Source organism: Sciurus vulgaris (genome assembly GCF_902686455.1).
Source record: "Sciurus vulgaris genome assembly, chromosome: 8".
Taxonomy (NCBI): Eukaryota; Metazoa; Chordata; class Mammalia; order Rodentia; family Sciuridae; genus Sciurus; species Sciurus vulgaris.
The window spans coordinates 90,114,764-90,128,862 of record NC_136468.1 but is presented as its reverse complement, the minus strand read 5'-3'; the positions used below and the strand labels follow the sequence as shown (position 1 = coordinate 90,128,862).

At 38.3% G+C, this 14,099-nt stretch overlaps 1 protein-coding gene across 4 annotated transcripts in view; it reads left to right on the top strand.

Moving 5' to 3' along the window:
- The window catches only part of CPVL (carboxypeptidase vitellogenic like), a 157,362-nt gene that overhangs the window by 117,994 nt on the left and 25,269 nt on the right, over positions 1–14,099 (top strand). For 2 of the 4 annotated variants that reach the window (XM_079152571.1, XM_079152570.1), the window contains one exon: positions 9,115–9,297. In XM_079152571.1, the coding sequence (XP_079008697.1) occupies positions 9,115–9,297 (183 nt within the window). Of the gene's footprint in view, positions 1–9,114; positions 9,718–14,099 lie in introns of those variants that run through there. The other 2 variants (XM_079152569.1, XM_079152568.1) reach the window with 1 other exon arrangement.

Genomic DNA, 14,099 nt, shown 5'->3' with positions numbered 1-14,099 from the left:
AAAAATATATTGGAAGCCACATATGTAATTTTGAACATTTTTGGGGGGAGGTCACCAGGGATCGAACCCAGGGGTGCTTTATCATTGAGCCATACCCCAGATCTTTTTTGTATTTTATTTAGAGATAGGGTCTCTCTGAGTTACTTAGGGCCTCACTAAATTACTGAGGCTGGCTTTGAATTCACAAACCTCTTGCCTCAGCCTCCCAAGCTAAGGGATTACAGGCTTGCACCATTGTACCTGGATATAATTTTGAACTTTCTAGGAGGCTTATTAAAAATATAAAAGCAGCAGGTGTGATTCATTTTAAAACAATATTTTTAAGATTCAATATTTTAATATTGTCCTTAAACTTTATATACATAAAATGTTTTTACATCAACTTGCAATCAATACAAAGAAATTATTGAAATATTTTATATTCCTTACTTTGTAGTAGGTCTTCAAAATCCAGTTAATCTTAGATTTATAGCACATCTGAATTTGGATTGGACACATTTTAAGTGCTCATTGGCTACTGTGTTGAACAGTATAGACGGGAACTACAGATTATATATCAGAACATTTTTGTTCTTTGCTCTGCAGGACTGTTTGTGGTTGGTTGGGTTGTGTGCAAATGTATGCTTGTTAATTAAATACACTTAATGATGTGGAAAGAGAAAGAAATTGGTTCCTGACCCTCCTTTTAGTGGGGTGATAACATTGGCAAGCACACTTCAGTCTCTGAAGATGATCCTTGAGTGTGACCTTGAAGCTGACCTCTGATGACCAGGAGGACAATCCCTCTCCTGATGAGGTTGGCCTGGTGTGGGGGAGGCAGTTGGAAGGCTGCTCTTGGAATACCGCCAATTCATTACAATCCAGTTTTTGATGATGGTCAGAGCAGACGCATAAGAACTGAGGGGACCAGAAGGAATAGGGGCTATGAGACTAGACCTTGAAACATAAAGAAGAGCTAAAGGCCCTCTAGAGTGGGGTCTCCAAGACTTTTATATTAAAGCAAAAGGGAAAATACAGTTCTGGGTCTTTTTTTTATGATCTTTGATTCATTCCATTATTTTTTTCCTTCCCCCCCACCCCTCCCACCTCTTTTCCCTCTATACAGTCCCTCCTTCCTCCTTTCTTGTCCCTCTCCCACCCCCCATTAAGTGTCATCATCCGCTTATCAGTGAGATCATTCCTCTTTTGGATTTTTGAGATTGGCTTATCTCACTTAACATGATATTCTCCAATTTCATCCATTTGCCTGCAAATGCCATAATTTTATTATTCTTTATAGCTGAGTAATATTCCATTGTATATATATACCACAGTTTCTTTATCCATTCATTAATTGAAGGGCATCTAGGTTGGTTCCATAGTCTGGCTATGGTGAATTGAGCCGCTATGAACATTGATGTGGCTGTATCTCTGTAGTGTGCTGATTTTAAGTCCTTTGGGTATAGGACGAGGAGTGGGATAGCTGGGTCAAATGGTAAGTTCATTCCAAGTTTTCTAAGGAATCTCCACACTGCTTTCCAGAGTGGCTGCACTAATTTGCAGTCCCACCAGCAATGTATGAGTGTACCTTTTTCCCCACATCCTCGCCAACACCTATTGTTGCTGGTGTTCTTGATAATCGCCATTCTAATTGGGGTGAGATGGAATCTTAGTGTAGTTTTGATTTGCATTTCTCTTATTACTAAAGATGTTGAACATTTTTTCATATATCTGTTGATTGCTTGTACATCTTCTTCTGTGAAGTGACTGTTCATTTCCTTAGCCATTTTTGGGTCTTTATTAAAAGTCATAAGTGTGCCATTCTAGGTAGTTGAACTTTCCTTTTAAAGTTCCCTAGGTGGGAGAGCTTCCTTTCTGAATCCTTTTCAAGTTGGCTTCTTGTTCCTCTCTAAAAACAGCTGAACTTTTTTAGCATGAAGTTGCAAGAAAGCAGCAATAAGCCGGGCTTGGTGGTGCACACCTGTAATCCCAGCGGCTCGGGAGACTGAGGCAGAAGTTCAAAGCCAGCTTCGGCAACTTAGAGAGACCCTGTCTCTGAATAAAAAATATAAAAAGGACTGGGGATGTGGCTCAGTGGTTTAGCATCCCTAAGTTCAATCCCTGGTACCAAATAAATAAATAAATAAATAAAAGCAGCAATAATTTTTTTTTTTTTTTGGCTGAAAGACATTATTTGTATTGTCACTTGACACCCACTCAAACTTGTTGCTGTACTTCCATTTTTCTTAATCCATGTTAGCAAAATCACCTGGTAAGGGGCGGGGGTGGGGGTGACAGGTACATGGCAGTGTTTATTCTCAGTCATTTTCCCTCTTGTCTTCTCTTCCTTTTTGCTTAAACTTTGAAGCAAAATATCTCTTTTTAAGAACACCTTGGTTGCAGAAGTGACTACTGTTTCATGCAGTCATTGCATAACTTTTTATACCCCAGCCTTCTCCAAGCAGCCCTGGGGACTCAGGCTTCCTGAATATCACATCTGAAAGTCCCTGCAGATCACCAGCAAGAAGGAAGGTCAAAGGCGCAGGTCATGGGCAAGGAAGACCTTGTCCAAGGAAGGGTCACAACTCTGCCTTCAGTCAGGAACGTTGCTTAAATGTTATATTCAGCTGAATTAAAGTTCTTTTGTCACTGAGCCTTGGGAAACCCTGGGGAATTATCATTTGTGGAGCTGAATATTAGTGAAATCAATTCTCTTCTGTTCAGAGGAAAGGCACCAGTGGGTCATGCTAATTGCTTCAAGCCGAAAAATCTCCTGGCTCCATTGGAGTTTGTAATAGAAGAATGATAAGTAAAGCAGCCAGAAGAGGAAGTATGGAGGACTATGTTGTAGGAGTTTCATTGATTTAGCATCTGTAGGGAAAGTTTCTTTAAAAAAAAAAAATTCTTTTTTTGATTAGTGAACAGGAGAACATTCAAAAGTAAGACAGATAGAGGCCAACTGGGAATGCCGTGCAGCCTGGAATAGCTTAGGCTGCTGTTCAATCATTTCCCCAAACAGGAAACCACAAAATGTTAGAGATTAAGGTCACTAGATCATTGGAGAAAGAGCATAACTTTGTCTGCAAAGTATTATGATGTATTGTAAATGGGCCAAAATATAAGCATAAATCTTTCATCTAAAAATGCAACAACAAAAATTCAGGCTCCTCACAAATGCACAGTTTGCTTTCCTGGTGTACAGAGAGACAAGTTACCTCCTAAAGCACTTTCTGTAATTTTCCTAATAAGTAAAGGAGTATTCTTGGAGCGTAAGGAGCAAAAGTTTGTGTTCTCTGTCTGTAACGTGTGTTGTGTTTTGTTTTGTTTAACAACAACAAAGATAGGTAAAGTTTAGATCTGTAAGCAGACCTCATGTGGTTTATTTTTAATCTTATGCTTTAAAACTGGTGACAATGAAAATATGTCAAAATGCATTTATCTACAGTCCTGCCCCAAACCCTTTTATCCAAGCTGTATAGGCTGTGGTTAAAATCATGCATCTCTTTTTTTCATCTTTGAGTATCTGGTGGCACCCCTTAACTTATTTAAAGTGAAAATCTGAGTTTAGCAGGCGTGGAGTCTCTCTCGATGCGTCTGCAGGATCCTCCTCTGTCAGGTTGTCAACACCAGTGGTTGCTCTCTCTGCCTTGGAAACAGTGACCCTTCAGAGGCATGCACTCTGTCTCCTCATCTGATCCCGCTCCTTAGTCTATGCCGGAGAGAGATTTTCTAGCTGAGAGTTAAATCCGTGAATAAACTGCTGCTTTATGTCTATCTAGAACCTGAAACGTTTATGGTTTGAGTTGTTAAAATGACTAGCTTTTTCAAAGTGTTTAATGAAAACTGACTTTTGCTGGCCCCTCTTCTAAGGAAAATGTCAAGAATGAAAGAGCAAAGTTGCCTCTTCTCTTCTGAGTGTCCATTGTTTTGAAAAGATTTTTTTAAAAAAATCTGCAGTCTGAGGAAGACAAGGGTCACTTCTTTTCATATCTCTTCTCTGGTGCTTTGTCCCTAGGTACTCCATAAATATTTGTTTTATTTCCCATGAGGTGATTAAATAAGCAAACAAATAAACAAACACACTGCATACCTAAGAAGCTTCATTCTTGTCCAAGTCACATGAAGGGTCTGTTCCCTTCCATTTCAAATGCAAGTGACACTCATGGCCTTCAGGTCCAGGAAGGAAATTTAAAAAATGATCAGAGTTGGATTGAGACCTATTGATCTTACTTTTTTTTAACCCATGACAGACATGTGGGAACAGAAAAATATTTTTCTCTTCTAAGAAAAACAATAGCACAAATGTTGAATAAATGGTAACTGCCGTGTACTGTGTGTGAGGACACTAGGGAAGGGTGGGGCTGTGTCCCAGGGGGACAGCTAGTGTACAATGCCAGCTCATTGTGCTGGGTGGAAATACAGGCCCAGCACAGACTGTGAATAATACCTTTGTACACATCCTTGTTTGTAGAACCAAAGAGAAAAATGACAGAGATGTCAGCAGAGTTGGACGAACAGACAAGATTTTTTTCAGAACTGGAGATAGGAACTATGCCTCATTCTCAACCAACTCAGGTTCCAGGGGCTTTTGGTAAAACATTTAGTTGTAGAAGTCAATAAATGCTTGTTGGTTTGAAAGAATTGAGCCTCTTTCTGTAGGAGTTCTAGGTGGAAGTTTCGAAGTCCAGGATCCAGAACTTAGAGCATCAAAGTTTCCTTAGCACCAATTGCGGTTCTTCTCACCCCTCACTCATGAAGGAGTATGAGAATAAAGACTTGTTTGTGAAAACATTTTGAAGAGTAAAACAAATGAAATAAAAATTCTTTGCTTGTAACCCAAATCACCTAATGCTATGTCTCATAATTGGTTGGATCTGTATGAGTTTTTTACGATTGTCTATAACTAAAGTCAAACTTGTTACCTAATTGTTATTAAAAATTGAGAGCTGGTAGTGTTTGAATTGTTCCATGTTATTCCCCAGAAAGACTCATCTTTTGTCAGACTGAGGCTCCCAACCTCTTAATATTATTGTTGGTTTTGCAATTTTTTCCTTATAAAAGCATTTTAACCATACTGATAAAACCAAAAAACAGACAAGAGTGAAACTTAAACAAATCAACCATTCCTTAAGTATCTTAACTGCCAGGATTTTGATATATTTCACCCCAAGTTTGAAGCATGTTTTTAAAATCTGATAATCATAGAGTACAAGCAAATAGAATCGCAGGTTTCCATTGATTTTTTTTTTTTAACTAAAATAAGGAATTTTCCATGTCATCACGTAGCCATCAGTTTCAATGGGCTAAGCACCCAGCCCTCTAAAGGAGGAAAGTTCTTGCAAAGGAATGTCTTTGCTCCTTGGCTGGAGCCCAGAGCTGACCAGGAGGGAAAGTGAGGAAAGGGGGCATTCAGGACTCCGTCTGGTATGTCACTGCCAGCACCTCTTGCTTGCTTCTTGTTTTTGTTCAGATCACCAACGGTAAGGCAAGTAGAGTTAAAGCTGTATTCATCTCTGTCTCTTCTCTGCCTTTAGACCTTGTTGTTAAAACTGCCAGCCAACCTCAGGGATAGATTTGCCACAGATTGTTCTAGTTTTACTACTGAAAGTCCTGCATCCTGGGAAACTCCTCGGTCCAAGTGAACTGTGACAGTTGGTCCAGGGGAGCTTTGGGGTGAGTGTGGTGCACGTCTTTTGTGGTCAGTCAACATGTTGGACTGAGGTGCTAATCTGGAACTTCTATGACTCAGGATGTGAGTAGCCAGCATGTACCCTTGGCTTCAGGACCACACCTACAATGCCATGCCACTTCAGCTCACAGGCACAGGACTCTGGATATCTCACCCACTTATCCACACAATTGAATATTCCTATGGGTGCATGTGGGAGTAAATATGACATTTAGATGAAAATAAAAGCTCTGGGACCAGGTGCAGTGGTGCACACCTATAATCTCAGCAGCTCTAGAGGCTGAGGCAGGAGGATTGCAAGTTCGAGTCTAGCCTCAGCAACTTAGTGAGACCCTGTCTCAAAATACAAAATAAAAAGGGCCGGAGGTGTGGCTCAATGGTAAACAGGCCCTGGGTTGTATTCTCAGTACCAAAAAATAAATAAATTTAAAGGTAAAATAAAAGCTCTGGGAATCTAATATTAAAAGTTGGCCACTTGTCATACCAGCTCTAAAATCATTATATTATTCAGGGTTCTCCAGGGAAACAGAGCCAACAGAATATATATTATTATACAAGGGGATTTATCAGATCGGCTTACATGATCAGAGTCTGAATAGTCCCACAATGGCTGTCTGTAGGCTGAAGAGCTAGGGAAACTAGTAACTGCTGAGTCTCAGAGGCTGGAAGCCTCAGAATAAGAGGGAACAGTGATGCAGCATCAGCTCGCAACCGAAGGCAGGAAGCCTCCTGGAGAGCTGCTGAGACAACTCCACATTCCAAGGCTGAAGAATCCGGAGTCTGATGCAGTCTTTTGTCCAGGGAAGATGGCAGCCACAAAATGCATCCACCAATGAAGGTGGAGCCTGCACACAGGCACACTCCCCCCACCTGCTCCTTTGCTTTGTCTGGGCCCCCAGCCTATTGGCTGGTGCTACTCACCTCCAGGACTTGTCTCCTCACTCAGTTCACTGATCCACGTGCCAACTGTCTCTGGAAGTACCCTCATAGACACATCCAGAAGTGTACTTTACCAGTTTTCTAGGCATCTTTTAATCCAGTCAAGTTGGCAACCAAGATTAACCATCAACAATCATTAATCTGATTTCCTTTCTGTTGCATTTGACTTAATGTGCCCTTTAGAAGTGAAGACATGTTTCCCTTGCTTTGCAAAGGAAGGATTTCCATTTACCTCCCAAGGCGGGCCTCTACACATTGCATAAGCAAGATTACAAGTTCAGTTCTTCACTGCCTTGCTCCACAGAGTTGGTGCTCTGGTGTGTGAGGAGTATTGAATAAGAAGGGAAACAGGTCAGAATTGGGTTTCAGTTCAGTTCAGCCCAGTTCAGCAAATGCAGACTATAAACTGTACATCTAAGACCATTTTTACCACAACCTGTGGATTTCACTATTGTGCCAAAAGGATGAAAGAAAGTGATGATAGTAAAGGTAGCTGCAAGGGAGATTTCTGGGAGCAGATGCAGACTGCATATGGGGTCATGGAGAGCAAAAATAAATAGATGCACTTGTGTATTTGCTAGTTAATCAGCAACTTTTCATTGAATTCTGGAAGAGGAACTAGTTTATACAGGATTATCTTTGTTAATCAGCTATAAACAGGCCTTCCTAGAATGTTGAAGTATTTAAGCCTTGCTCACTGGTACCCATCATATATAATTGTTTCCATACTGTTGGCCAGTGCAGCTGTAGAGGTTTTCTATAGGCCAGAAGTACTCAAGGTCTCTGAGGCAATCTTTTTTTGTATAAAAAATGCAAATATTTTATTGCTGTAGTTGACCTGAATTTTTTTAAAAGAGGTCTTAAATCTATCAGGATTTTTTCCTTTGGGTTTCCTTGGAGGAGGGTGGGGGTGGCGACGGTGACCGAGGACCATGAAAGGCTCCGTGTTCCTGCAGTAGAGGCCCAGGGCTCTTTCATCTTAGTCTGAATCCTGTCCCACTGCTGCTTGAGGATTTGGAGTGTGTAAAGTCCTGGGCTTTTTAATTATGCTTAAGCCTTTTAAGAAGCCTGCGTCATGAAGGCAGAGATGGAAACATATGCAGTGAAACATTTGATATCCAATTTGAGGACTCGGCCAAAGCCTCCAGATACATCAAAGGTTGAATGGAGTGGAGGGAAACCTCTTTGTTGGGTAGAGTGTCAATAGCGTAAGAAGAATAGGAAGCAAAGGGAGAAAGGACTCCAATTCCTACCATCTAAATTAATCAACTGTATTAATATTTTCAAACTTTTCATTCCATGTATGTGAATTATACACCTGTTTTACGCTTATAATTATGAGAGACCTTATATTTGACTTTAAGTGTTCATGCTTAACATTACATGACAAGCATCTCCCGCATTGTGACTTCATGGCTTCATTGAACATTTTAAATGACTTACCATATCCCATAGAATTACTGTGTATTTAACTGTTCATCAATAACAGGACTTTTAGATTGTGTTTTGAGTTCTAAAGTGCAATGAGACTCAATGAATATAGTTATAGAAATTTCATTTTCTTTGTGCTTATTTGCATAGCATACATCCACAACTGGAATTGCTGGGACAGAGTCTCAGTACTTTTAAGTCAGTTTGACACAAATTAAAACTTGGGGAGCAAAGAGTAGCATCAACTCAGCATTGTTTTTCCTATCTTGTCTATCTGCTCGGGGGAAATTGCCTTGTAGGGAGAAAGGACATTCCCTGTTGTGGGTAAGCGGCATCATATTTAATAAGAGGAAGTCTTAGAAGGAGCATGGGGGGCATTACTGCCTCCAGTGAGTAACAGTGCTGAAACGCCCACATCTGTCATTCTGCTTCCTAATATCACAGTTGCTAAGGAACTTGAGGTAGGAAGACAGAACAAACAGATCGGCAGCACCTGAGAGAAAGCCCACTTTGCAGCTCCTGCCGTGCCTGAAAGCGAAGAAAATGAAATGCAGGCTGCATGAAATCCTAGGGTGTAGTATTCCTTAATTTCACTAAATGTAATCACAGTAGTTGTCTAGCCAGACATCCATGTGAAGCCCTGACACACACACACACACACACACACACACACACACACACACACACGGTCCCTCTGTATGTGTATATATATATTCATATATGTGTGTATAAATTCATGTGTGTATGTATATGTGTAAACAAACACATATTCCTGGGTAAATAATACAGCTCAAATGTTTTTACCGCCAGGAGAGGCCTTTTTGCAGATTTCTATAAAGAATCAAACTTTTGGAAGGATGCAATGGTTGAGACAGGATTTGAGTTTATTACAGATGGTTGGGGTGTGCCTACCTGGAAGGAAATCACCTCTGATCTGCAGCGCTGGCCTCTTGGAGCACTATATCACAGAAGTCTAAGTGGACTTTTCCCTCTTGCTGGTTTTTTCCCTCTTCCTAGCTAAGTTCGCCAGCTTCACCTTCTGAACTCTCTTTGCTGACAGTTCAATCTCATTTCAGGTTCTGCTCTACAATGGCCAACTGGACATAATTGTGGCAGCTTCCCTGACAGAGCGCTCCTTGATGACTATGGACTGGAAAGGATCCCACAGATACAAGAAGGCAAGCAGAAAAATTTGGAAGATCTTTAAATTTGATGATGAAGTGGCTGGTTACGTCCGGCAAGTAGACAACTTCCATCAGGTATGGAACCACGTAGCAGTGTGCAGGTGGTGGAAATGGGGGAGTAGGATTGAAAAGAAAGCCCGACTCCCAATAAGGCATGGTTGCAGTCCTGATTTCCACAGAGGAGGGGTCTAAGTTCACCTTACAGACATAGGACTTTATGCGCAAGCAGACAGAGTATAGGCATTCCTCAAGAGATAAAGGGGCAGTGGAATAGAATACTCAGCCCAAAGTGGTAGATCATTAACCAAAGAATCACAGTTCATTTGGGAACGAAGGGGAGCTTGACAATCACTTGAGGAAGGATCAGTATAATTTCCCCTGGCAGATATGTGACCACATCTTATATTCCATATGGAACCCTAGGACAGTCTCCCCAGCTGGTCCCTCTGTGTGACTTCCACATTAGGGGTCAGATGTCACTCCTTTAATTTTCCTTTTTCATAATGGCCTCTTTAAATTTCAGAGTCAGGGATATACCGGTGTCAATAAATGAATTAGGAAGCGTCTTTTCTTTCAGGTGTCTCAAATAATATCTTTCAGGGTTAGGAGAATTCATTGGTGAAACCATCAGGGCTTGAGGGTTTCTTTGAGGGAAGGTGTTTCATTACAGATTCAATTTCTATAATAGAAATGGGATCAATCACCTTTTCTATTTCTTCTTCTGTCAGTTTTCATAGGCGACAATTTTCTTCAGGAATTTTTGTATTTCACTGAAATTTCAAATTCATTAGCATAAAGTTGCTTTTGTAACATCGTTTAATGTCTCTCAAGATGTATGGGGATGTCTTGTGCTTTTCTTGCCTGAGGTAAAACAAATTTACTACTTTTTCAAGGAACTGGTTTTTGTCTTTATTGTTTTTCTCTATTATATTTTTGCTTTCTGTTTTATTAATTTGTGCTTTTATCCCATTGTCTTCTTACTCTTAGTTTCCTCATATGTGATTTACTAATTTTTAAACTCTTTTTATTTAGTTCATGAATTTAAAGCCTTTCTTCATTTAAAATAATTTAAAAGCCTTTCTTCAATGAGATGAATTTATTGAGTCTAGCCTTAAATGCACCCTGAAATTTGTCATAGTTTTATTATGATTTAGTTAAAATGTTAATTTATTTTAACATGAATTAATATTTGTTAATTATAATGTTAAAATAGTCATAATTTCCATGGTGTTTTATCTCCTTTGACCTAGATGTCTTGCTTAATTTCAAAGCATATTGCTTAACATCCCATTTTGTGTTTTCTATAAGGAAACATACCCTGTTTAGAAAACTTATTCTTTTTTCTTTGTCAATAGTTTAATTACTATTTAATTCACATGGAAAACATAGTCTTTATAATTTTGTTCATTTGAAATTACTTCGTGCCCTTCAAGATGGTTATTCTTGGTAAGTGTTCCTTACATATTTCTAAAGAAGGTATGTTCTGCAGTTATTGGTTGTACTGCTTTATGTGTCTATTAGGGCAGTTTCTAGCAATTTTTTGTTCAATTCTTAATATCTTTACCACCCTCCCAACTTGGGTTTTCTTTCCTTCTTCTTCTCCTTGTTCTATTAGTTAACAAGAGAGGCCTGTTAAAATCTCTCACTATAGTTAAATCTTTCTATTCTCCTTTTACATCTATTTTTACTTTATTTTTGTTGTTAACTACATACAACTATAGATGTTACACATTATTAGTATTAAATCATCATTTTTATGGAATGTTCTCTTTGACCTATAATGATGCTTCTTGTCTTTAAAGTCTAATTGGTTGATAATAGCACAACTATATGAACTTTCTTTGGAAACTATGTTCATGACATCTTTTTTCAACTTTTTCCTTTCAAGCTTTCTATATCATTTCTTTTTATTTAAGGTGTGTCTCTTTTAAGCAACATACAGTGTAGTTTTATTTTTTATGGATCCTAACACTATTTCCTTTTTTTTTTTTAGTTTTAAAATGTATTTATGTTTGATTGACAAGTGAAAATTTTATATATTTATTACTTCTAATATGTTTTGAAATATGCATACATTGTGGGATAGCTAAACAAGCTAATAATATATGCATTACTTCATATACTTCATCGTTCTTTTGTGATGAGAACATTTAAAATCTACTCTTTTGGTATTTTTCAAGAATACAAAATAGTGTCATTAACCATAGTCACCAAGATACACAATTGAGCTCTTGAGCTTATTATTCCTATCAAATTGAATTGTTGTATCCTTTGGTAAAATCTTCCCAAACTGGCCCCTTTCTCAGTCCTTGGTAACTATCATTCTATTCTCTGCCTTTCTGAGTCCAACATTTTTGATTCCACAAATAAGTATGATCTTGTAGTATCTGTTTGTCTGTTCTTGGCTTCTTTCATTTAATAAAATGTCCTCCAGATACATCCATGTTGTTGTAAGTGACAGTGACAGAATTTCCTTCTTTTAAAAGATTGTATAGTATTCCACTGTGTATATACCCCACATTTACTTTATCCATTCTTCCGTTGATTGACACTTAGGCTGATTTCATTTCTTGGCTATTGTGAAGAATGCAGCATTATGGGAATGTATTTCTTAATTCTACTAGTTCAGTTACATTCAGTGTAGTTACTGGTTTTTTGTTTTTTTGTTTTTTTGCACATTGAGGATTGAACCCAGGGCCTTGTGCATGCGAGTCAAGCACTTTACCAACTGAGTTATATCCCCGGCCCCTATGGGTTGTTTTTAAATCTGTTGTTTTATTACTTGTTTTCAGTATTTGTTTTGTTTGCTCTGTATTTCCTTTATTGAATTTTCTTGTATTTCTCAAGTGTTTTCTATCATTTCATTTTTTTCCTCTATAAGCTTGTTAGCTGTGTTTCTTTTAATCTTGGTTAGTGATGATCCTAGACAGTATAATATAAATTCTAGTCTTGTTTAATCTTAATATAAATTAGACTTTTGTCATTTTCCAGACAAATTTAAGAATCTCAGAGCACTGATCTTCCCTATGACTCTCCTGCTTTTTGTATTATTCTTTTAAAAGTCCATATCTAGTTTACATATTATAAGATGATGTTTACAGCCCTTGATACAGCCAAAAGTCACTGGGCATTACCCATTAATTTACCCTTTCAATTGCACTTCAGGGTTTGTTGTTGTTGTTGTTGTTTTGTTTTTGCATTTCTTACCTACAGAAATCTCATTGGCTTTTATTTTTGAAGTGTTCTGGTGACAATTTCTCTGTTTTTTGTCTTAAAATGTCTTTCTGTTGCATTTAATTGTGGAGGGTGTTTCCCATGTAATAGCATCTTTAGCTTGGCAGAACTTTCCCCTCCGCACATGAAAGGTATTTCTCTATTGTCCACCAACTAGCATCATTTCTGATGAGAAGTCAGCAGGGAGTTTTATTGCTGTTCCTTTGAAGGTGATCCGTGTTTTGTTTTATTTTTGTCTGGGGATTTTTTTTTTTCACATCTGATTATTTATTGAAATTTTCATTATCCAGAAATTTTCCAGTTTGTTCTTATAAAGAGTGAATAAATGTATGCATCCTACTTGGGTTTCTTGGGTTTCTTGAAACTGTGCCTTGAAGTCTTCTGTTATATTTGAAGATTTTTCAGTCACTGTCTCTTCAAATATTTCTTGTGCTCTACTCTTTTCTCTCCAAGACTGTGTTTACACGAATGCTAGTTCTTTTCATTTTATCCCTTATAGCTTTATTTCCATCCCTTTTTCTCTCCATGCTTCAGTTTGGAGACTTTCTACTGACTTTCATCTAGTTCTCTGTTCTTCTCTACTGCTATGTCTAATGTGCATTTTAACCCATTTGTTCATTTGAAAATATTCATTTAACCTACCTGCTGTGGACTGAATTTTGTATACAACCTCCTTCCCATTCCTATGGCCCCAACCCCTAATGCAATTGTGTGTGGACTTAGAACCTTCAGGTAAATACAGCACCCCTTCATGCTCAAAGCACTAGAAAAAATTGGGGTAGTGGGAACATTCCTTAACATTGTAAAGGCCATTTATGCTAAGCCCATGGCCAATATCATTCTAAATGGTGAAAAACCTGAAAGCATTCACCCTAAAAACTGGAACAAGGCAGGGATGCCCTCTTTCACCATTTCTATTCAACATCGTCCTTGAGACTCTAGCCAGAGCAATTAGACAAACCAAAGAAATTAAAGGGATACGAATTGGAAAAGAAGAACTCAAACTATCCCTGTTCGCTGATGACATGATTATATATTTAGAGGAACCTGGAAATTCCACCAGAAAACTCTTAGAACTCATAAGTGAATTCAGTAAAGTAGCAGGTTACAAGATCAATGCTCATAAATCCAATGCATTTTTATACATAAATGATGAATCTTCAGAAAGAGAAGTTAGGAAAACTACCCCATTCATAATAGCATCGAAAAAAAAATATTTGGGAATCAATCTAACAAAAGAGGTGAAAGAGCTCTACAATGAGAACTATAGAACACTAAAGAAAGAAATTAAAGAAAACCTTAGAAGATGGAAAGATCTCCAATGTTCTTGGATAGGCAAAATTAATATTGTCAAAATGGCCATACTACCTAAAGTGCTATACAGATTCAATGCAATTCCAATTAAAATCCCAATGATGTACCTTACAGAAATAGAGCAAGCAATTATGAAATTCATCTGGAAGAATAAAAAACCCAGAATAGCTAAAGCAATCCTCAGTAGAAAGAGCGAAGCAGGGGGTATCTCAATACCAGATCTTCAACTCTATTACAAAGCAATAGTAACAAAAACGGCATGGTATTGGTACCAAAACAGACAGGTAGATCAATGGTACAGAATAGAGGACATGGACACAAACCCAAAT